Source organism: Entelurus aequoreus, linkage group LG03, assembly GCF_033978785.1.
Source record: "Entelurus aequoreus isolate RoL-2023_Sb linkage group LG03, RoL_Eaeq_v1.1, whole genome shotgun sequence".
NCBI classification, from domain to species: Eukaryota; Metazoa; Chordata; class Actinopteri; order Syngnathiformes; family Syngnathidae; genus Entelurus; species Entelurus aequoreus.
In genome coordinates, this window is record NC_084733.1 from 65,978,020 (window position 1) to 66,002,750 (window position 24,731).

General features: G+C 47.7%; 1 protein-coding gene across 1 annotated transcript in view; it reads right to left on the minus strand.

The window, feature by feature from the left end:
- The window catches only part of LOC133646757 (E3 ubiquitin-protein ligase HECTD1-like), a 50,174-nt gene that overhangs the window by 483 nt on the left and 24,960 nt on the right, over positions 1-24,731 (minus strand). The window contains 35 exon segments of the mRNA XM_062042496.1: positions 12-156; positions 250-400; positions 529-622; positions 686-764; positions 842-1,000; positions 1,059-1,513; positions 1,589-1,726; positions 1,796-1,997; positions 2,065-2,192; positions 2,257-2,333; positions 2,401-2,664; positions 2,667-2,719; positions 2,794-2,945; positions 3,008-3,078; positions 3,145-3,498; positions 5,294-5,515; positions 5,576-6,508; positions 7,792-7,968; positions 8,031-8,197; positions 8,264-8,374; positions 9,340-9,552; positions 9,614-9,753; positions 9,820-9,954; positions 10,013-10,118; positions 11,499-11,593; positions 11,660-11,806; positions 11,881-12,092; positions 12,166-12,429; positions 12,497-12,719; positions 12,794-12,964; positions 13,031-13,169; positions 13,244-13,418; positions 13,659-13,773; positions 13,842-13,940; positions 14,001-14,077. Of these exon segments, the coding sequence (XP_061898480.1) occupies positions 12-156; positions 250-400; positions 529-622; positions 686-764; positions 842-1,000; positions 1,059-1,513; positions 1,589-1,726; positions 1,796-1,997; positions 2,065-2,192; positions 2,257-2,333; positions 2,401-2,664; positions 2,667-2,719; positions 2,794-2,945; positions 3,008-3,078; positions 3,145-3,498; positions 5,294-5,515; positions 5,576-6,508; positions 7,792-7,968; positions 8,031-8,197; positions 8,264-8,374; positions 9,340-9,552; positions 9,614-9,753; positions 9,820-9,954; positions 10,013-10,118; positions 11,499-11,593; positions 11,660-11,806; positions 11,881-12,092; positions 12,166-12,429; positions 12,497-12,719; positions 12,794-12,964; positions 13,031-13,169; positions 13,244-13,418; positions 13,659-13,773; positions 13,842-13,940; positions 14,001-14,077 (6,443 nt within the window).

Here is a 24,731-nt window from a genome sequence, read left to right on the forward strand (position 1 = left end):
GGCGTCCTTACCTTTCTGACGATGGTGAGGCGGGGGTGCAGATTGGCCAGCCCCCCTGGGGGCAGCGTGGAGCAGCCTGTGGTGAACTGCAGGAAGGCTTTGCGTTCGTCCGACGACATCCCGCACAAGACTCGCACGAATCGCAGGAAGCCAGGGCTGCGGACGCAAGCGCGAGTTAGATAGTGGCAGAGGTGAGAACGCGGCGGCCTTGGGGGGGTTGGAGGTGTGGGGGGCTTAGGGTGGTGTCACCTGTCTCTGGTGTAACCCAGCTTTGGCTCGGTGTAGTTGATTATGTCATCAGCAGTCCACGAAGGTGATTGGTTCCCACAGAGGATCATCTGCACCTCCCTGTGGCTGAAGGAGCTCAACTTCTCCATGGGGAACACTCGATTGAAGCCCTCTGAGGAGCGGCAAGGACATGAGGACATGTGTCTGTGTGTGTGTGTGTGTGTGTGTGTGTGTGTGTGTGTGTGTGTGTGTGTGTGTGTGTGTGTGTGTGTGTGTGTGTGCGCGCGCGCACACACTTACCTCTGAAGGCCTCCATCTGCTTCTGGATGCCCGTGTGCATGCAGAAGTCAAACATCAACTCCACGTAGTCCTCGGCGTTCTCCATGTTCACCATCTACGCAGCATCAGCACCCTGGTTACCATGGATACCAGGTTCAACGCCAAGCCGGTGTCTTACCTCGTCGTCGCCGTTGGGTTTGAGATCTACTGCAGAGAAGCCGTGGACTTTGGAAGACGGACAGAACTGGAAGTTCAACCTGGACATGGAGGACAGACGCGTGAGTCGAGCCCAGCCCCCTTCTTGGTGGGCTCCACCAATCAGGTGTCTCCTCACCCCAGGTCTTCGATGCTGAGTGGGGGTCCAGAGCCCATGGGGTTCCTCAGCATTAGGTCCTGCAGTCTGGTGTTCTTCTCGTCCTCGGACAGAACTTTGCTGGCCAGGATCTGCCTCCTTTTCACCACCAGCTCCTTGACCTCCTTCAGGAAGCTGGCCCTGCGGGAGGAGGCGCGGTTATTACCCTGCGAGCGCCGCCATCAGGCCAGTGTCTCACCTGTGGGGGTTGACTAGCTGAAAGTCGTCCCAGGTGAGGATGCCGTGGTACCAGGCCGGAGGTTTGGGCTTTGGGGGGTCCATGATGAACTCGGACTTGGAGTCCTCGTCGAAGCTGCCCACGGAGTAGGTATCCTGGCTCTCCTCGGTGGACGCTTCCGAGCGCACGTCCGACGGTGGTGGACGCTCGCCGTCATGGCCGCGCGGCGAGTAGAGCAGCTTGCTCATGTTGGACTTGATGTCCCCCATGCACAGCAACTTGAAAAAGGGCTGAGACACGGGGAGGTCCACCAATCGGTTGTCCTGGATGCACTTGGCCAGGAACACGCCCAGGAAGTGGAAGAGCTTAGTGATGCGCTCCAGCTCCTCGCTGTCCTGAGGGAAAGGCGCCGGGAAGAGGCCGCAGGAACGCTGCACGTAGAAACCCGGAGGCTTCAAGCCGCCACCCAAGTCCACCTGACACAAACATTGAGAGGTGAGGACACGTGCAGACCTTCTTGGCATCAATCATGCAAACCAGTGTCTTCTCACCTGTCGTGACTCGTCGTCCGGAAAGTCGTCGTCACACAACCAGATCCCCAGTGACGTCCTCTGAAACTGTGCGGCCAGCAAGGCGTAGAACTCCAGTGTCGGTCCCAGGCCGGTTCCTTCCTCGCCCTGAAACTCCACCTGAGCGCACGTTTACACGCCAGAGTCAGAGGAAAAAGCAGACAGCTTTTTGTACTGGCGACCGCTCACCTCCAGCACAGACTTCCTGTCAGCGTGGACCTGCATGACGGACTCAGCCCACTCCATCATGGCGTCTCCCCGCGGCACCTTGACGCGCTCGTGTTTGAGGCGGCCCACCCTGAAGTCTCCGGGGTCGTCCCGGCGCACCGTGGTGGAGGGCCTGGAGCGCTCCATGGTGGCCTCACGCCGGTTCTGCAGCCAAACGATGGCCCTGCCCACACGCCGGGTCAAAAGGATGGTCACATGTGACCGGTCACATGATGGCATCAGGTCCTCACCTGGAGGCTCCAAAGGCGGTGCAGGTGAAGAAGAGCTGGCGGGTCTCAAAGGGGATGAGGAAAGGACACTTGGACGTCAGCTGTTCACACCAGTCAGGAAGTGCACCACTCGCCAACGCTAGAGGCTCCTGGGGGAATCAGAGTTAGGCAAGAGCAGAGGAGCACTAAGATGGCAGTGGACCGTGGACACACCTCAATCTGCTGAAGGATCTTGGTTGTGACCTTCTTGCTGGTGAAGTCTTCTGGAGCCGCGTTGAACTGCAGCTCGTCTGCGCAGACAAAAAGGGGCGTGGTGACACGTGCGTGGAGAAGACGAGGCGCGTCGCAGGTCCTCACCCTCCTGCAACGTGCGGGCGTTGGAGGTGGAGTCTCCGCCGATGACGTAGAGGATGCGCAGCAGCTGCAGGACGTCCTCCACGCCACAAGCGTTCAGACCGCAGCCCGCCTTGGCCTGCGCCGCCTCCTTGCTGCAGCCCAGGATGTCGCTGCTCTGATTGGACGAGGGCGAGCCGGGACTCAGACCGCCGTGTTCACAGAAGTCCTGCAGACACGGCACATCAACACTCGGCTTCATACTCGTAGACGTGTGCGAGTCCTCACCAATTTGTCGCTCTCTTTCTCCTTGCCCCCATCCTTTTGCTCCCTGTACATGATCCTGCCAAGGACAAACAGCCAGAAGTCAACACCGCACACGCCCGCCCCCGCAGGCGCTGTGTAAGCACAACTCACGTGTAAGTGGGCTCCCAGATGCGGCGCAGCTTGTCCGTCTTGACGGCGCCGTTGCAGGAGAGCTGCAGCAGTCGCTGGACGTAGAAGAAGATGGTAGACTTGTAGTTGGACAGAGGAAGCTCCACCTCCCGCGTGGTCCCCAGCCCCGCGACCTGCACACACCTCTCAGTTACTCCATGAACAGGTGAACTCCGTTACCCATCCGAGGGTCTACCTTGAGCGTGAGGGCTAGGTGAGGAGACGGAGCACACTCCACTTCCTCCTGCACTTCTGAGCGTGGGGTCCCTGCTGACACAGCCAATGAGTACAAGTTACCAGACTCAGGGTTCAAAGGTTTGGCTGGGCGCTGACCTGGGGAAGGGATCTCCAGGTCGGTGGTCTGCTGTACATTGGTTCTGCCGGGTCGGGGGTCAAAGGCGGGGACCAAGGCCGAAAACTGTCTCTTCAGTACAAAGTCGTCGTCCCAGGTCCTCCTGCGACCTCCTTTGGTTTCATACTCTTCCTCCTCCTGCAGCAAAGCACCGTCATTTCCTGCTTCTGCTGCGCTCGCCAACACAAGCCTGGTCCTTACCAGGACCTCCTCGTACTCCTGGTCCTCCTGGTTGTCGTCCTCGTTCTCATCGTCGTCGTCGTCGGGCTCGGGTAGGTCCTCTTCGTCATCCAGCTCGGCCAATAGCGTGTTAGCACGGCAGCTGTCCAGGAAGTCTGCGGCGGCATAGAGCATGCGAGAATGGAGTCACAAGACAGGTACCCTGCGCCTTATAAAACGGTGCAGCTACCGTATTTTCCGCACTATAAAGGCGCACCTAAAAACCTCAAATTTTCTCAAAAGCTGACAGTGCGCCTTATAATCCGGTGCGCCTTATATATGGACCAATATTGAGCCACAACAAACCTAAACTTCATTTTCATAAAGTTTAGGTCTCGCAACTACGGTAAGCAGCCGCCCCCGTAGAAGAAGAAGAAGCGCGCGGTGCATGCTGGGATATATGACTGCGCGAGCCGTTTTGATTTCCATTTGTTTGTTTATGTAAAGACCCCAAAATGTCTCCTATTAAGAGACACGCTTACGACGCAGAGTTTAAACTTAAGACGATCAGTCACACAGTAGAACACGGGAATAGAGCAGCAGCGACTCCATTAATGACGACTTCGACGATGGACGTTGGATGCCGTATTCGCCAAACTGTTTAACTGAAGAAGAATTCGAGGGATTCGTGGATCCGCTAATATATGTAAACATTTCATTTTATCTTTAAAAATTTAGTGGTTGCTGCTTATACACCAGAAATTACAGTAGTACTACTGTATGACGACTACTGTGTAAAATAAATATTTCTACTGTATTATAATTACTACCACTTATTACTGTATTATATTTATTATCGCTACGACAATCAAATACTATTGTATTAGTTAATATAGTACTGTATTGTAATTATCACTACTACTGCATTATAATTATCACTACTACTCTAACATATATACTACTATCTAACAGTATAATTACTTTTGTATTATAATTATCACTACTACTATATCATAATTACCACTAATGTATTAGTAAAATTACTACTACTGTATTATACTAATTATTTCTAGTGCATTAGTTCAATTACTATTACTATTGTATGTAATATTACTACTGACTTATAACTATTTTTCTTGGAACTATATCAATTACTGTTGTAATATAATTACTACTACAATATAGTAGTAATATAGGTAATAACTTACTACTGTATTATACTAATTATTGGTGCTAAAAAAATTTGATTCACATCCAAATTGTGATTTTTATTTATTCCAACTCAAAGTCAATCCCTAATTTGAGAATCCATCAAAAATGTAAAGCTTTCTTTTTGCCTGAACTCATCCATTTGTGAACTTTTTGATGGGGCCAAATATGCCTTGGTGTGCCAACCTTGTCGCTTCAATCATTCATTTATTCTGTGTCACGCCTGCAGGCAAAAAGCAGGGTGCAGCGTTGTTGCTGAGGAGGCACAACCCTCTACGACTCCTCACTTCAGCGTGTGTGCCTTTTATGTGACCCGGTTTGTCCTTTTTGACAACCCAATGTGGCGCTCAAAGAGAAAACAGACGAGCGTGGGAAGAAGGGAATTGCTGTGGAGTCCAAAAAAATGGCGGTCATAATTATGGACTAAGCAGGCTTCCTACCACAGCAAGTTGTAATTGTGATGAGATCGGACTTCAAGAAAAAAATGCCAAAGCAGACTTATTTCACAACGGAGAAGAACGCGCGCACGCATGCACACGCACCCTTTCTTCTCCTCCTTTGTTAATGTTAAATCTAAGCGGATTTTACTTCTTTTAAACATTTATTATTGTCGCAAAATGCTTGTTACAGTTTAAGATTTTTGTGATTTCTGATTGTTTGAGGGCACCAACGAGACTTCTGTGTGCGTGTCGGCATAATCATGTCGAATCAGAACCGTGAGGTTATTTATTGTTATTTACAGCTAAAATGGACGTCACTCACCGTAGAGAGAAAACTCTGCCTCCTGCCCCGTGTCGCTCTCGCTGGACGTGGACGTCAGGCTGGTGGTCAAGGTGTTGCTGAGCAACTGTCCCACCGACAGGCCGGTGGTTGCCGTGGCGACGTTGTTGCTGCTGGTGACGATGGAGGTGGACATGGTGACGGTGGAGGTAGTGCCGGTGGTGGTGAGGTTGGGGAAGCTCTGAGCGCCCATGAGCGGAGACGCTGCAACAAAGATCATATGGTGATGATGGTGATGATTATGACGGCGGTCATGTGACTCACTGGCTGTGCTCAGGACGTTCCTGCCCAGCGTGTTGGTGTTGTTGTCGCTGCTGCTGCGGCTCAGGTTCATGTTGTTGGTGGCGTTGGTGCGCGACATGTTGGGAGCGCGGCGCACAAAGGACTCCATCAGGCTGGCCTCGCGTGAGGACAGGTTGGGCACGCTAGCGCTGGAGCTCATAGGGGCGCCGGCCGCCAGCAGGGAACTGACAGACAGGCGGGCGTTGGCGGCCGAGCACAAAGGCCTCTGGGAGGGCGCGTCCTTGCTCGGGGACTCGGACACCGAGCTGACGTCGGGCGAGCTTACGCTCACCAGGCCCATGGAGATGGCGGTCGCCGGGTCGGCAGACGGATCTTTGTTCCGGCTGTCCTCGCCGGGGGCGTCTGCGGTGATGGTGCTCGAGCTGGACGCGGAGCCGCCCTCCATAGCGGAGGACAGCACGACGATGGGTTCCTGCTGCAGGCCCTCGCAGCCCGCCCCGCCTCCCGCGACTCCGCCCACCCCGCAGCCCTGGTCCAGCAGCAGCCCCTCAACCCTCTTGTCCGGCCGCAGCCCTCCTGAGGAGCTGAGGCTGATGTCGGAGGAGGAGGCCACGCTGCAGACGGAGCTGCTGCTGCCCTTCCTGCTGGAGGAGCTGGCTCCGCCCAGCGACAAGGCCCCGCCCTTGTCTGGACAGTTATTTTTCACCAGACTGCTCCACGACTGCTGCTGCGAGGACGAAGTGGTGGTGGTGCCGCCACTGGCTGCCGGGGTCGGGGAGGGTCCCACCGTGGAGAAGGCGGGGCCTGAAACAGCGGATGAGACAGGTTTGGGTGACGGCGCTGTGGCAGCCGACTCAGGGTCGTACCCTGGAGCAAGCTTGAGGTCAAACTTCCCTTCGGCGCCCATACGGTAAGAGTTAGAGCCACCGGCATCCCAGGTTACATCAATCCAGCCTGGATGGACAGAGAGATAGGAGGAGACGCACGGATGGATGTCAGAGACCCGGCAGAGAGGCGGCGACAGCGAGAGAGAGGCGGAGACGGAGAAGCACACTGGACCAAGCGTGCCAGACATCGGGGGTGTCCAAAATGCGCCCGGTAGCTAATTTTTTTTAGCAAGCCTGTAGCATAATCATTGGCAATATTAACATGCTAACTTTTTTGCTAGTTTTGCAGCTACACACCTTAGCGTCAAATATTTTGTTAGTTGGCGAATATCTGTTAGCATACTAGCTTTTTTAAGCTAATTTTGTAGGTATACACCTCAGTTTTATATTGGTACTAAATGCACGCTAACTTTAGCAGGTTAGCATATTAAACATTTTTCAGGTACACACCTCAGTAATGTATTTTAGTACTTGAGATACAGTTAGCATGCTAGATTCTTAACTAATTTAGTGGGTACATGTACACCTCAGCGCCAAATATTTTGTTACTTGGCAAATATATAGTTGTACTTGTTGAAAGCTAATTAGCTGGATACACTTTCAACACATTTACCAGGGTAATATATTGTGGTACTTGACGCATGTTAAAGTTAGCATTTTAACAGGTATACACCTCTGCATCATATTTTGGTATTTCAATAATGCTAATTAAGCATGCTATTTTGAACTGATTTTGCTCATATACCTTCGGTTACATGACGCTAACCGGCCAGCGTGCAAATTGTTAGCATTTCAGTTCAGCTTTGGCTCCTTAGCATTTATGTTTTCTAGTCCTTTGGGGGAAAAAAAGTAAGTCAGAAAAAGAAGTTTGGGCACCCCAGTTGTAAGGAGACATGAGACGCTGCTTTGGTCCAGTGTGGAGGACACACACACACACACACACACACACACACACACACACACACACACACACACACACACACACACACACACACACACACACACACACACACACACACACACACACACACACACACACACACACACACACACACACACACACACACACACACACACACACACACACACACACACACACACACACACACACACACACACACACACACACACACACACACACACACACACACACACACACACACACACACACACACACACACACACACACACACAAAAGAGAACATTTGTGACAAAGCCTTATTCATGACAGCACTGAGGAAGAGGACCAGACTGGAGAAGACGACGACGAAGTGGCGTGGCTTCCTGTAACGGCTCCATGTGATCATGTGACACGGGCATGCCCCCCCCATCATGTTCTGCACGTCTTACCGTTATGGGCCTCTCCAGTGACGGTGCCCTCGCCGGCCGGGTTGCCATCCTGGTCACGCCACTTCCAGTCGATGCCGCGGACCACCCGCGCTCCGGGGACGATGTACTTCATCACCTGGGAGCGAAAGAGGCGCCGCTGGCGGCGAAGATTGGCCTCCGCTTCCTTCACGGCTTTACCTGGGAGGTTGTGGAGTCAGCGGATGTGGCGGCGACAAGAAGAGCTGCGAGAGTGCACTCACCGAGCTGGTCCTCGCACACAGACGTGACGGTGCCGTAGAGCTCCAGGCCCGACAAGGACAGGTAGTGGGTCTGGGCGCTGGCGTTCTTGCCCATTTGCTTGATCCGGATGTGTCTCCAGCCATGTTTCTCGTCTTTGGATGGGTCCAGAGGCCATGTGGCCGTTGACCTGCACACCGCAAAGTTTAAGTCTGGAGGACGGGGGCGGGCTGAAAAGATTAGATAAATCAATTACCCGGGTTCATTCAGGCTGCAGTCGTCGACGTGCGTGTACAACGTGGCCCAGTTCTGACCATCTTTGGATGCTTGGAACACCCAGTTCCTCAACGCAGAGCGACCATAACCCCTGCAGGAAGACTTGATTTTACTGTTCTTTCACTTCATTATTCCAGGGGTGGCCAAACTCCTTCGACTGAGGGCCGCACACTAACCGACTGAGGGCCGCACACTAACTCTTAAAATGATGCGGAGGCCATTTTACTACTTTTCACCTTCAAAACCAGATATTGGAGATCCCCCCCCCAAAGAACATAAAAATGCAATTTCGGTAGATATTTTGTGTGAATACTGAAGAGCCAAAGTCGAACGAAAATGTTAACAGTTAGCAAAAAAAAATTAGCAAAACGAGCGAAAAAGCTAGCATGTCGACAGCACTATGCTAACAGTTAGCATTCGTTTAAGACAAATACATAAAACTGAGGTGTATACCTGCTAAAACAATTAGCAAGCTTACAATCACTATTGGTGAAATACCAAAATATGACACTGAGGTTGAGGCTGTTGAATTACCTGCCTTCTCACTATAAGAGTTAATGCCTTTTGTCTTATTTTTAGACCTCTTCTTGCTGATGATATTATTGCGTTGTAAGGGCTGCTCTCCTAAAGCTTTAGCAAAACTTGGCCAAGTATTGTTCTGTCTCGGGGGTCCTTTTTACTCAACATACATGTCATCCAAAAGAACTTGGGAGTGACCAGTGTGTTTTATTCCCTGAGAAGACTGGTTGCGCACAACAATACTTACATAATTAGCTCATAAACCTAGCATACTAACAGGTATCATTCGTCAAATAAAATACTTGATGCTAAGGTGTATACCTGTAAAGTTAGCAAAAAAAGCTAGCATGCTAATATTAAAATGCTAATGATTGTGCCTTGGGCTGTTAAAAAATGAGCTAAAAACCACCAATGGGCCCCGGGCCACACTTTGGACACCCATGTACAAGTCAACACTGATATCTACACTTGACATAAAATGTATTTTTTGTCGGTTGGTACTTTGGAGAGGACAGTATGTCACAATGCAGTCCTAACCTGGCGTGTCTCAACGTGTACGCCGAGGGGATGACCCACAGGCCCAGGTCCACAGCAAACCACGCGTTCTTGTCGTCGTTGGTGTGACAGTTGAGGGCGGAGCTATCCCGACTCAAGATGTCCTCCAAACGACCGTAAGGGAGGTTCCGTCCCTCTGATGACGTCACCACCACCAGGCCGTAGGCGGCCGGGTTGACCCACTCATAGGCCGTCCTGAAGGCAGCAGGAGTGAGTCACGTTGGCACACACACTTGATGACAAAGAGAGGACTTACTTGGCGTTGGTACCGACCCAGTAGATGATGCCGTTCTCGTCAAAGTCGTGTTGGTGTCTGAAGGTGAAGGTTTGTCCTTCTCGCAGCTTCCTGACAAAGACGAAGGAGGAGCGCTCAAAGTCGTACCACTGCTTGGCCACCTGCGACACAAGGACACGGCCCGTTTCAAACTGTCGGACATTAGTCTACAGGTGCGCTCAGCTGACCATCTTCAGCAGGTACTGCTCCAATGACTCCACGGTGGCCAGAGGCTCCATCTTCAGCATGCGCCCCGTGCGGTCGATCAGAGCCGTCTCGCCGGGTGCTCGCTCCAGGCGAAAGCGGAGCCTCCTTGTCAGGATCTAAGCGACATCGGTAATAAAGAGCAGGCTGTCGGCCAGGGAGTTACATGCAACTCACCTGGAGGTTGTAGGAGGAGCCGGGAGTGTCGTACAGGTGCAGGGGAAGGCGCTCGATGGACTCCAGGACAGCGATCAGTTTACGGATTAAGGCAATAGCTGGTCGACTGCGCACGCACACACACACACACACGCACACACGTGTATAAAGGTGTATCAAAGACAGGTGTGTGCTTTAGACAAGGTGTGTAGTGGACAGGTGTGCGCTTTAGACAAGGCGTGCAGTGGACAGGTGTGCGCTTTAGACAAGGCGTGCAGTGGACAGGTGTGCGCTTTAGACAAGGCGTGCAGTGGACAGGTGTGCGCTTTAGACAAGGCGTGCAGTGGACAGGTGTGCGCTTTAGACAAGGCGTGCAGTGGACAGGTGTGCGCTTTAGACAAGGCGTCTAGTGGACAGGTGTGCGCTTTAGACAAGGCGTGCAGTGGACAGGTGTGCGCTTTAGACAAGGCGTGCAGTGGACAGGTGTGCGCTTTAGACAAGGCGTGCAGTGGACAGGTGTGCGCTTTAGACAAGGCGTGCAGTGGACAGGTGTGCGCTTTAGACAAGGCGTGCAGTGGACAGGTGTGCGCTTTAGACAAGGCGTGCAGTGGACAGGTGTGCGCTTTAGACAAGGCGTGCAGTGGACAGGTGTGCTCTTTAGACAAGGCGTGCAGTGGACAGGTGTGCGCTTTAGACAAGGCGTGCAGTGGACAGGTGTGCGCTTTAGACAAGGCGTGCAGTGGACAGGTGTGCGCTTTAGACAAGGCGTCTAGTGGACAGGTGTGCGCTTTAGACAAGGCGTCTAGTGGACAGGTGTGCGCTTTAGACAAGGCGTCTAGTGGACAGGTGTGCGCTTTAGACAAGGCGTGCAGTGGACAGGTGTGCGCTTTAGACAAGGCGTGCAGTGGACAGGTGTGCGCTTTAGACAAGGCGTGCAGTGGACAGGTGTGCGCTTTAGACAAGGCGTGCAGTGGACAGGTGTGCGCTTTAGACAAGGCGTGCAGTGGACAGGTGTGCGCTTTAGACAAGGCGTGCAGTGGACAGGTGTGCGCTTTAGACAAGGCGTGCAGTGGACAGGTGTGCGCTTTAGACAAGGCGTGTAGTGGACAGGTGTGCGCTTTAGACAAGGCGTGTAGTGGACAGGTGTGCGCTTTAGACAAGGCGTGTAGTGGACAAGTGTGCGCTTTAGACAAGGCGTGTAATGGACAGGTGTGCGCTTTAGACAAGGCGTGTAGTGGACAGGTGTGCGCTTTAGACAAGGCGTGCAGTGGACAGGTGTGCGCTTTAGACAAGGCGTCTAGTGGACAGGTGTGCGCTTTAGACAAGGCGTGTAGTGGACAGGTGTGCGCTTTAGACAAGGCGTGTAGCGGACAAGTGTGCGCTTTAGACAAGGCGTGTAGTGGACAGGTGTGCGCTTTAGACAAGGCGTGTAGCGGACAGGTGTGCGCTTTAGACAAGGTGTATAAATGGCTGTTTTCAGCTTTGACTGTAATTAAGAGGTTTTCACCTTTCATCATCTTCATTTTCGCTGAAAGCTGCCTTGAAGACATTGATCCTCTCCATTAAAGGCTTACAATCATGTTTCAGGTCCAGGTCCACGCTCTGAAGATGTACAGGAGGAGGTGTTAGAGGCAGTGTGTGTGTGTGTGAGGGAGGAAGAGGACTTACGTTGTTCAGCACGGTGAAGAGCGCCTGTACCAGACCACTGCTGCACATCTCATAAGGAGAAATAGTGTTCTCGTCTTTCAGCACCACAATGAGGTTCTCCAGGGCTGTCTTCATCAAGTCCCTCCACGTGTTCTCCCCTTCTACACACTGACAACACACAGCACTTCCGGTCAAAGCCTGACCTCTATTACTGCCCCCCGGTGGTGGAGGTGGGTACAGACCTGTCTATTGGTGTGCAGCTCCCAGGAGGACTCCAGCTGTGTGGAGATGTTCCTCAGGGTGACCACCACCCCCCTAGGCATGCTCTCCACAGCTTTGAAGTGGTCATCATAGAGCTCCCTGGCCATGCTCTTGACTTTCTGTTTGGTCTTTTCCAGCTTGGACTTCAGCTTGCGCCCTCGCTTCCCCGTCCATCCTGTCACAAACTCAGAGCCTAGGGAGACAGCGAGAGCGCGGAAGGTTGAAGTCTTCTCGAGCCACTTCGTAGGCGAGATCAAAGCACTCACCCAGAGACGTCTCCGCAGTGAACGAGTGTTTGGTTCCTCTGTTGGACTCGAACACGAAGCCTGGCAGGTCCTCCTTCAAGATGGTGGCCTGCTGGCCGTCCGAGTTGTGGATGGCGATCTCGCCGTCCTTCAGGCACGTCAGAGACCAGTTACCCACGGTCAGCTTGGTGGCACCCAGACTGGACAGGATGGGCTGACTGGACGTTACAGGTTTCACCTGGCTCCTGGCACGCTGAAGCTTCTCCAGGAACTCACTGCGGGACTCTGTAGACACGCCACACAAGAGGTGAGTAATCATCAAGGGGAAAGCAGAGGTGATTGTGTGTGTTACCGGAGCTGTCAGAACCCCCCTCCGGACTGCCACTCGAGTACATGGTGGCCAACTTCCCATCCAGGATGAAGCGGAACCATCCGTTGGAGCCATTTGAAAGTTCCAGGGCGGCGGCATCCGACCAGATGTAAAGACAGTCCCGCCCCCTGATGATGGACCAGTCCCGCCAGTGGTAGGGTTTCCCCTGCAGGACCTCCCTTGCATCCTCCTGCACCTCCTCCTCCTGCAGGGTCACCGTCATATTCAAAGCTATACCGCGATATCGTATACCTGTATATCGGAAAGCCCGTCACACACCTTTTCCGGTTTGACCTCGTCCTCGTTTTCGTCGTCCGACACGGGTCCAGCCAGCGTGGACACTTTGTTGATGACGCCCAAGCGAGCCAGCTGGTCCAGGAAGACATCTCCTCCTTTGTCCACTAGATCTCTGATGATCTGCAGGGCCAGGAGGTGTCCGTCGTCATCGTCCTGACAAACACGCAGGAACTTGATTGGGGATCTATGCGACATCTGAGGTGGCTTGTGGTCACTTACTTCCTGGTCCAGCACGGTGGCGCTGATCTCCACCAGGACCGTGGGCAGGTTGTGACCCATCTCGCCATCACACACTTCCTTCAGCAGCAGCTCACTGCTGTAGTGGACCATCTTGCGGATCAGAGCCAGACTGGCTTTCCTAAACACACACACGCAGGTAAGTTAGGCGAAGCAGCGTGCAGATGAGTCCAAGGAGCGAGCAGGTGAGGTCACCTGATAGAAGGCAGCATGGTTTGCTGAAAAGTTTGTGCAAAAACAGGCAGAAGTCTCTTCAGGTAGATGGGAGCCATTTCTGGATCTCCTTTGGGCTCGCCTACTTCTTCTTCCTCCTTGTTTAGGTCTTTCTTCTTCTTGTCCTCACCTTTGTTGACAGGACACATCCAGTCTCCTGACACACACACACACACACACACACACACACACACACACACACACACACACACACACACACACACACACACACACACACACACACACACACACACACACACACACACACACACACACACACACACACACACACACACACACACACACACACACACACACACACACACACACACACACACACACACACACACTGTGGTATCACTACCTGCCTGCACCTCTCACACGCACACCAACTGACCAGGAGACTGCAGTATGGCCACCACTTCACTGTGGCCCCGCTCCCGGGCCTTGTCCAGGGGCGTCTTTCCGTCCTCATCCCTCAGGTCAGGGTTGGCGCCATGCCTCAGCAGCGTCTGCGGGCAGGAGGAGACACATTTCAAGCCCGGGCTGCGGATTCAAAGGGGGTACGCAGAAGTCTTACCTTTGCTACTTGGGGTCGTCCGAAACAGGCGGCGTAATGTAGTGAGGACGACCTCTGACCTCTGTTGACGTCAGCACCCCGCTCGCACAAGAACTCCACCTGAGAAGCACAGATGCAAACGTCAACACTGGACTTTTACCTCTCAGGGAGCGCGCTCACCATTTCCTGTGTGCCGAAGGCCGACGCCCAGTTGAGCAGCGTCTGACCAACGTCGTCCATGAAGTTCACCTCGAAAGCTGAAAGCACATGAAGAAATAGCATGAAACAGAGAGGAACACCACTAGTGTATCTCAAGTAAACACCCTACTTCCATTCATCACATAACTGACAAAAAGTAGAGGACTTAAAGCGCTGCCTTGAGGAACGCCTCAGGTGTGTATATTGTTAACATGTTTCTCCATATACTGGGTTAACGCATGCGCAGCGTTTGTGGGCGGGAAGAGGGGATCGAGTGTTTTCCGGTTTTACCTCTGTGCGGGAGTTGATTAAAAGTTGTGAACCAGAATAGACGTCATGTTTATTCACCCTCATTTAAAGGCCCACTGAAATGAATTTTTTTTATTTAAACGGGGATAGCAGATCCATTCTATGTGTCATACTTGATCGTTTCGCGATATTGCCATATTTTTGCAGAAAGGATTTAGTAGAGAACATCGACGATAAAGTTCGCAACTTTTGGTCGCTCATAAAAAAAAAAAAGCCTTGCCTGTACCCGAAAGTAGCGTGACGTCGCAGGTTGAAGGGCTCCTCACATTTCCCCATTGTTTTCAATGCAGCGAGAGCGATTCGGACCGAGAAAGCGACGATTTCCCTATTAATTTGAGCCAGGATGAAAGATTTGTGGATGAGGAACATGAGAGTGACGGATTAGAGTGCAGTGCAGGACGTATCTTTTTTCGCTCTGACCGTAACAGGTACAAGGACTCATTGGATTCCACACTCTCTCCTTTTTCTATAGTGGATCACGGATTTGTATTTTAAACCACCTTGGATACTATATCCTCTTGAAAATGAGCGTCGAGAACGCGAAATGGACATTCACAGTGACTTTTATCTCCACCACAATACATCGGTGAAGCACTTTAGCTACGGAGCTAACGTGATAGCATCGTGCTTAAATGCAGGTAGAAACAAAATAAATAAGCCCCTGACTGGAAGGATAGACAGAAGATCAACAATACTACTATCAGGAGACACCGAACCAAACACTGGACCTGTAACTACACAGTTAATGCTGTGCCGCCTTTCGAAGCCTAGCAATGCTGTTGCTAACGACACCATTGAAGCTAACTTAGCTACGGGACCTCGTCAGAGCTATGCTAAAAACATTAACGCTCCACCTACGCCAGCCCTCATCTGCTCATCAACACCCGTGCTCACCTGCGTTCCAGCGATCGACGGCGCGACGAAGGACATTACCCGATCATCGATGCGGTCGGCGGCTAGCGTCGGATAGCGCGTCTGCTATCCAAGTCAAAGTCCTCCTGGTTGTGTTGCTGCAGCCAGCCGCTAATACACCGATCCCACCTACAGCTTTCTTCTTTGCAGTCTCCATTGTTCATTAGACAAATAGCAAAATATTCACCAACACAGATGTCCAGAATACTGTGGAATTTTGCGATGAAAACAGAGCTGTTTGTATTGTGATACAATGTGTCCGAATACTTCCGTTTCAACCATTGACGTCACGCGCAAACGTCCTCATACATAGACATTTTCAACCGGAAGTTCCCCGGGAAATTTAAAATTGCACTTTATAAGTTAACCCGGCCGTATTGGCATGTTTTGCAATGTTAAGATTTCATCATTGATATATAAACTATCAGACTGCGTGGTCGGTAGTAGTGGGTTTCAGTAGGCCTTTAACATTGGTAGCAGAGGATGGTTGAGGATGGCTGCAAACTATAAAATACCGCCGAGATTTGACGAGTCCAAGCCATATGAGTGCTGGAAAAATGAAGTTAACATTTGGACGTGGGTTACAGAACTCGATAAGAAAAAGCAAGCACTGGCTGTGGCTTTGGGACTTGAAGGAAGAGCTAGAGAAATCACAATAGATATCTGCGGAGGAGTTGGACAATGACAACGGTATGACGGCATTATTTGCAAAACTGGATGACGTTTTCCTGAAAGAGGAAAAGGATCGCGCATACGAAGCGTACACGTACTTCGACCGCATCACCAAAAATAGTTCTGTTTCAATGGTGGACTATATAATTGACTTTCAACAGCGCTACAACCGGATGAAAAGGTACAATATGACACTCCCTGATGCGGTGTTAGCCTTTAAACTTCTTGACACAGCCTGCCTCGATGAGAAAGACCGTCACACGGAGCTAAGCTTCTCGTCAATGAAGTCAGCTCTCAAACGGATATTTGGAGGAAAAACAACGGGCTCGTCAAGCAAGATACAACTGAACCAGGACGCAGCTTTCCTCACAGAACAGCCACAATGGAGAGGAAGACGGAACACACCGTTTCAACGTGGACAACAAAGATCGGTGACGCCGTTACCGGGTACAAACCCACTGGATAAGTACGGTAAACGATCACGTTGTGCCGTGTGTCAAAGCACCTGCCACTGGGCGAAGGACTGCCCGCACAAGAAGCACGAACAAGTAAAATTGACTGAAAATTATAATTTGGATGAAGTTAATATCACGCTGTTAACAAATTATCCCCAGTCTAAAGCTGAGATTTTTATGACTGAAGCTGCAGGCTCAGCAATCATAGACACCGCCTGCACTCGCACAGTGTGTGGAGAAAAGTGGCTTGAAAGTTATGTAGATAATCTCAATGAAAAGCAAGTAAATAAGCTCAGGGGCCGTACTTATCAAGCTTCTTAGAATAACTCCTAAGAAGTCTGCTAAGAGTTGACTTAAGAGTAAATAAATTCTTCGCTGAAAGCTGCACTTAAAAGTTAGTTATCAAGTGTCTTACTCACACTTTCAGCGAAGTGTAGGACTGAATCTTAAGTGTCACACTCAGAGCTGAATTACGACATTACTATGTGCCGTAAACGGAATTTTAGGTGACGTCATTTCTGTGTCCATAGAAATGACCAATCACGGAAGGGAATCTTTTCTAAGAATAAAGAAATATCTTAGAAATATTTAAGTGGACAATGGGAGTGTATATTTTGACAATAAACTACAAAATAATACAAAACAAACAAACAATATTGGCAATGAATCAAAAATAAATATTTTCTTTTTGTTGCACCTTTCCTGCTTCCTGCTCCCAGACCGTAACAAAGAGGCAGGGGAGACACTTCTCCAGGATGTCTTCACTTTACCCGGCAGTGGGTCTCCACAGCGGACGACTTTAGAGTGAATGATGAGTCCGGCGATTAGTTGCAAATCTTGCTTTATTGATTGCTTGCACACAGCCAATCCAACACAAAACAAACTAGTCCCCGCTCGCACTCACAATACCGCTCCCTCTCTTCTCTCGCCCACACACTCACTGACGTCACTCACCTCACATGCTGTAACCTAGCGTATGTGTGTGGCACAAACATACGCTACTCTCATAACATTTTCTTTCCAATTCATTAATTAGGCAACTAATTTGAAACTGGTGTGGGTGGCTCTATATATACTATCCCACTGCAGCCACATGCAGAAATCAACAAGGAATGGAAAATTATTAAATCTGTGACAAAAATAATACCTGCTCTGTCTAAACCAGACCTGGGCATTCTGCGGCCCGCGGGCCGCATCCGGCCCTTTGTGCGTCCCTGTCCGGCCCGCGTGAGGCCAATTATAAATTACAAAATAAATTTAAAAAAGTATCTATGTCGAGTGTGCAATACAACGGTGCCGCTTTTGTTTTGAAAATCGTTATTTGTATTACTTCCGTGTGGACGTATGCGTGATTGTGAGTGAATGTGAACAACTGCAATTACAAAATAAAGTTGAAAAAACATCTATGTCCTGCGCGCAATACAACTGTGCTGCTTTTATTTTGAAAAGTATTATTTATGGGCGTGTGTCCGTGTGTAACCTGCGAGTGAAGGTGCACATGCAGCGACAAGTGATGCACGGTTTACACCCGAGACGCCAAAAAGAGAAAAGTTGATGAGGAATGCCGTGTTTTCAACAACACATGAACTGCAAAGCAACGTCCCCTCACCTAAGGTGCGTGCCTGCGCAATTGCGCACTGCTCAAGCGTCCGCTGCGCGCAGCAAGTATATATGCCGCGCACCAAATCAAATCCCATCTGAATTCTAAACAAAATAAACATATTTATTCTATGGAATTTTGCAATGCAACTTTGAGTGACAGTGACAACAAGCGGCCCTAATGGTGTTCGTCAACACCGTTCAATTGAACACCGTTCAATTATTGTAACGTCTATCGAGATGCTTCGAGGACAGGAATTATATCGATCACTTTATTGAACAAAACTGTTTATATTTGGACATAACCACACCAAAAACATGAGTAAAACAATTCTATCTCGAAAAACTAGTCATTTTCTGCCGTACAAACCAGGCCAAAACCAACTTGTCATCTGTCACCAACACGCATAGCACTAAACCACTGGTGCGTTTAAGGCCACACAAAAAGTCGGACAACTCAAACACCACACAAAGTTACACTATGACTCCTCAGTCATACGTGTGCTTATTTTACTGTCATTTATTATTAATGTTAATTTATATATATTAGTCATGGAATGCTGTTACACACACTATGTTGAAGTATTACTATTATTATTATTATTTATCTTACGGTATATATCAAAAATAATATTGAGCAAAATTTAATTGAAATATTGTCGATGTGGCCCTCCAGCAGTGCTCGGGTAGCTCATGCGGCCCCCGGTAAAAATTAATTGCCCACCCCTGGTCTAAACGATACCGTTTGATCAGCTGCTCGTCATCAAACAAAGATGAACGTTCGCGCACGTCTCTCGCCTCAATGCCATCCCCTGCTGGCAACTCCTAACCACTTAAGACACCTCTGAAGGTCTCTTAAATATCATGGAGAGTAGGAGTGATTCTTAGACTTAAGAACGTTGATAAAAAGCTTTTATTCTTAAGTTTGAGAGTAGGACTAAATTTCGCAAATTTTCAGGACTTAAGTGTAAAATGGCACTCTAAGAAGCTTGATAAGTACGGCCCCAGAAGTACAGAAAGGTCTAGCAACAGACAGTTTCGTTTTGGAGATGGAAATGTGATTAATTCCACCAGAAAAGTGTGTCTACCTGCTAAAATAGGATGGACAAAGTGTAACATTGAGATAGAAGTTGTCAAAGTCGATATTCCACTCCTGGTGAGTAAAACTTCACAAACAATTTGGCCATGCACCAGCAGATCGCCTGCATAAGCTAATTCAAAGTTCAGGGAACAAAGACAGGGACTGTCTCACTATTTTGCAACAAATTGTGGATGAATGTGACAGGTGCCAAAGATATAGCAAGACAAAGCCAAAGGCAGCTGTGGGTTTGCCTCTAGCTTCGGAATATAATGAAACGGTGGCCGTGGACCTGCACGAGCTGGAGTCAGGCATTTGGTATTTACATATAATGGACCATTTCACACGTTTCAGCGCTGGAAATATTGTGAAAACCAAGAAATCTTCTGTAATTGTCAACTCTTTCATCCACATATGGATAAGTGTCCATGGTCCTCCCAAAAGGCTCTTCAGTGACAACGGAGGAGAATTTAAAAATGAAGAGTTCAGGGACATGGCAGAAAACTTCAATATCCAAATAAAGAAAACCGCAGGATACAGTCCATGGAGCAATGGACTATTGGAACGTCATAATCAGACGCTCACAAACATTGTCCAGAAAGTTAAACAGGAAAAGGATTGTGACTGGTGCACTGCCTTGGACTGGGCCTTAATGGCTAAGAACTGCATGCACAGTGTAATTGGTTATAGTCCACATCAACTGGTATTTCGTCAAAATCCTAACCTTCCCAATGTATTGGTAAATAAGCTGCCTGTAATAGAGGGCACTACAGTGAGCACAAGAGTAGGAGAACACATACCAGCTTCGCATGCCTCAAGGAAGGCTTTCACTGAAGTTGAATGTTCAGAGAGGATAAGAAAGGCATTAAGAAAACAGCTTAGAGACACGGATGAAAAATATGAGATAGGAGAAAAGGTTTACTATAAACGAGGAGATAGTGCAGAGTGGAAGGGACCAGGAGTGGTGATTGATCAAGATGGAACCGTTGTGTTTGTAAGACAGGGAGGTATTCTCGTTAAGAGTTCATAACTCACGACTTAAAGTGCACACACAGATTAATGACAGGAAAATTACACAAAGTAATGTTCACACTGAAGCAGGATGTGAAAAACATGAAGAGAACATAACCAATGATAGTGACACAGATGTTTTACACAGAGCTTCATGTAGCTCAGATAATGAACAAAACACAGCCGGTGAAAATGAACATGACAGTGATGGAGAGGGAAACATGAGTGAAGTGAATTGAATTATATTTACTCTTACTTATTTTATAGAGTGAAGGTGTCATTCAAACAAATGCACCTCAAATGAATCACAGTACCTGTGATAATCCTGTCCCTGCTTCTAATGTGAAGCTAAAAACAGGACAGATTTTAACTTTCATGAAAAGAGATACAAGTGTAACATGTAAGGCTAAAGTACTCAGTAGAGCAGGTAAAGCCACGGGAACCTGTAAAAACTGGTATAATGTGCAGCATATTGAGCCTGATGGCAGTACTGGACTAAAAGAGGCTGTTGACATGTCATGTGTACAACATCTTAACACTGAGTCAGCTGTCAGGGAGGCTGATGTACTCATAACAAAAGACATATCATTTGATGCAGCCAAACAGGCAGAGATAGAAAGCTGGAAAAACAATGTTTTTAAAGAGACTGAAAATACAGGCCAAAAGTGTATCTCCACTAGGTGGGTCTGTAGTAGGGCTGCAACTAACGATTAATTTGATAATCGATTATTACTTCGATTAATAATCGGATAAAAGAGAAACTACATTTCTGTCCTTTCCAGTATTTTATTGAAAAAAAACCAGCATACTGGCACCATACTGATTTTGATTATTGTTTCTCAGCTGTTTGTACATGTTGCAGTTTATAAATAAAGGTTTATTTTTTATGCGCATAGCATAGATCCAACGAATCGATGACTAAATTAATCGGCAACTATTTTTATAATCGATTTTAATCGATTTAATCGATTAGTTGTTGCAACCCTAGTCTGTAGTCTCAAAGAAAGTGACACTGGTATTGTACCCAAGGCCAGACTTGTAGCAAGGGGTTTTGAAGAACTTAATTTAAAAAATCTACAAAAGGATTCACCAACATGTGCTTCTGAATCGCTAAGGCTATTGCTCAGTGTAATTTGTCAAAATCATTGGAAAGTCTATTCTATGGACATCAAGTCTGCCTTTTTAGAGTGTATGGAGTTGTCGAGAGACATTTATGTCAATCCTCCCCCAGAAGCTGACTGTATGGGGGTTCTTTGGAAACTGAAGAAGTGTGTGTATGGCCTTGCTGATGGATCTCTCTATTGGTACAACAAGGTGAAGGAAATCATGCTGAGCACAGGTGGTAAAGTGTCACAGGTAGACCCAGCAGTATTTTATTGGCTGGATGATGAAAACACAGTGACGGGTGTACTCGCATGTCATATAGATGATTTTCTGTGGGCAGGCTCATGAAACTTTTCAGAAAATGTGATCCCTAAACTAAAGTCTGGGTTCCAAGTGGGACGTGAGGAACATGACAATTTCTGCTATTTGGGAATGGATATTGAAACTGTTAATGATTCTGTACAGTTGCATCAGCACAGCTGCATTGAAAGTCTGCACCCGATTCACTTACAGCCAGTCCGTGCTCTAGAAAGAGATGCTCCTCTTAATGAAACAGAACAAGAACAACTCAGATCGAAAATAGGACAGATACTCTGGGTTGCAAAACAGACAAGACCTGATGTAATGTTTGATTCTTGTAGTCTGGTATCTAGTCTAAAGAATGCGACTGTGCAATCAATTCACAATGCTAAAAAGTTGGTTTGTAAACTGAAAGCTGAAAAAGTGACTTTGAAATTTAAACATTTGGGAAATGATGCTTTAAACCTAACTGTATTCAGCGATGCTTCATTAGGAAATCTTCCTGATGGAGGTACACAAGGGGGCATGTTGATCATGTAGTAGAATTTCTGACCTTTGACCTATATTTCATGTCTGTCAAGAATGTATGCTCATTTGATTTCTCTTCTGTGTCCCCGGGTGTGGGACAAAAGTGAATATTAAGTCGTGCCAACCTGTCTACAGAATGTTTTGGTTGTTTGGGTATGATTGGGGAGTCCAAGGATGTTACAAAAACAATCATGACGCACGAGATAAACACAGTTACGCACAAGAGACATATAAAAAATGGCAGAAGACCGGGACTCGAGAGAGATTTTGGCTTGTGTGTGTCTTGTGTGCCCTGTAGTACATTTTGTCTGTTTGCACGGACAACTTAATTCAACCTGCACTTCTGATAATGGGTAAATAAATTTGTTGTACTAAACTACTTTTGTTGCCTGCTTAAGCTTCGGACAATCCACCACAGAAATTGGCGTCACGAACTAGGATGGTCCAGAACTCTGCAAGTCAACATCCGCTCCCGGCTTCTCTCTCAGGCAGACAACGGTTGCACGCGCGCATCTAATAAAAGGTAATAGCTATTTTGCTTACTGTGTAAAAGTTGTCTGTCTGAAGAGAAACGGGATCGGTAAGACAAAAACTAAATTTTTTTTTCATAAAAGATAGGCATAGCAGGTTCTCCAAAAACAACCTGGAATGGGGTAAATTATGGTTGGATTGAGTTGTTTTATATGTGATCATTTGTCTGTGTGTTTGTTGAAAACTTGTGGTTTCTTGTTTTTAGCTATAAGGGGATTGTTAATAGAATTTCGGTGGTTTGGAGTGTTTTGAAGCATAGACTATGTGAGACGAATACATTTCTTAACCTCTTCCTCCTTTTTCATTGTCGGAAAAGGAGGCTTCTTTCTGCAAGTGCATCAGAATTAGCCAGAGTTGGATACAGCTAAATTTAAGGCAGGGTTTGCTAACTGGTGTGACATTTGGCCCACACAAATTTATGAAGTCTATGAATGTGCAACATATCTGTCTATGTGGAAACTGTAGCGGTGGAAAAGCCTCATATTGGGTGACCGTTTGGTGACTCCGGTAAAGGAGATCAACTGAGCTGTATTTGTCACGACGTTCTGTTTAATTTGCTGCAGTATAGACGGGTAGAGATCGGGCTGCATATGGTAGAGCTTTGGTGAAACTTGGTGAAGCTGTATGGAACTGACCAAAACATGATGACTGTAGAGCATTGGGTGATTATCAGTGACTCTATGGTGCTTTTATGCTGTTGCCGTGTATTGGTCAGGGAGTAAAACCAGGGGCTGCTCCGCTGAACGGGTTAATCGCCGTTGTATGAGTAATGAAGGGACCTGTGTTTGTTAATAAACGGCCATTCCACAAGCACGCGTGCAAAGTTGTTTATATTTGTCCGGACATGGGGTGGGATTGTAATTTATAAATGTGTGTGTATAATGATGAATGCTGAAATGTGTGTGTATTGAGTGAGTCAGTTTATGTTGGTACATTTAGATATATGCATAATTTAATAACTTTTGTGTAGCACCTGTTTTCTTATTTGTTTTAATTCCCCTCTAATTGTCTATTCCCCTCTTCTGAAAGGCAAACATTATACCTCTCGGTATTCCCCCTCCCTCACGCAACATCCCCCCTCCCCTCCCTTCACGCTTTTTCTCATAGCACCGCTATCTGTAAAAGTTGGGAAATTGTCTAAAATGTGTGTGCTTGTGAGAAAGTAGACAAAGTTTATGTACAGAAAACATATGAGTGAATGATCTATCCATTTAATTATCTTATTCCGCTCTCGGATGTTGGATCGCGGGGGCAGCAGCCTAAGCAGGGAAGTCCATAAATGTTTCTTATTATTAAGGTTCTGATATGATACAGCTGTGCTTCTGGAGGAGAAAAATAGTTGACTGTTGCATTTATTTTTAACTGTGCTGGTGATTGTAACTGTGTGACACTATAGTTTGCAAGAAGGCTCTTGCTTTTTGGGGAAAGATGTGTGCATGTGACTCAGTAAGAAAATAAAAAAGGAGGCCCTGCTGGGAGACATTTTTAGATAAGGAATGTGTGTGTGTGAAGAGGCTGTGTGAGTGACAGCTGCACGTGAGGCGTGGGCCGAAGAGGTGTGACACTGTTAGCATAGCATTGAGCTAGGTTAGCATTGAGTTAGCATAGCATTGGATTAGATTAGCATTGAGCTAGGTTTAAAAAGAAATAAATATATATATATATATATATATATATATATATATATATATATATATATATATATATATATATATATATATGCAGTGGACAGCTGTACTCAGTCTGAGGAGAGAGCTGACAGGTTGGTTTTGATAATAGGAAAAATAAAATATACTGTATATGAATAAATAAACATTTAAATATCAATACATACATTTGGACTGGGACATTGAAGCATTGTTAAATTCATTAGTCATTAATTATGTGTGTAATATACTGTATTGAACAGCCTTGTTGCTTATCTGATCCATCCAGTTCCTGTGTGGAAGTTGAGACAAACACACATGCACATCATAGGTTGGAACACATTGTAGCTGTGAATTAATAATGATATAGCAAACACATTAAATAAAATAAAATTTAATAAAGGTAAATTGATTATTTAATTATATTGACATTTTTATTATTTCAAGAATAATCACGATGAAGTAAAATTTAAATTTATATTCTAAAACATCTAAAAACATCTGTGCTACATGGAGTTTGAAGAAGTACAGATAAGAGACGCCAGACTCAGCACCGTAGTCAAAACAA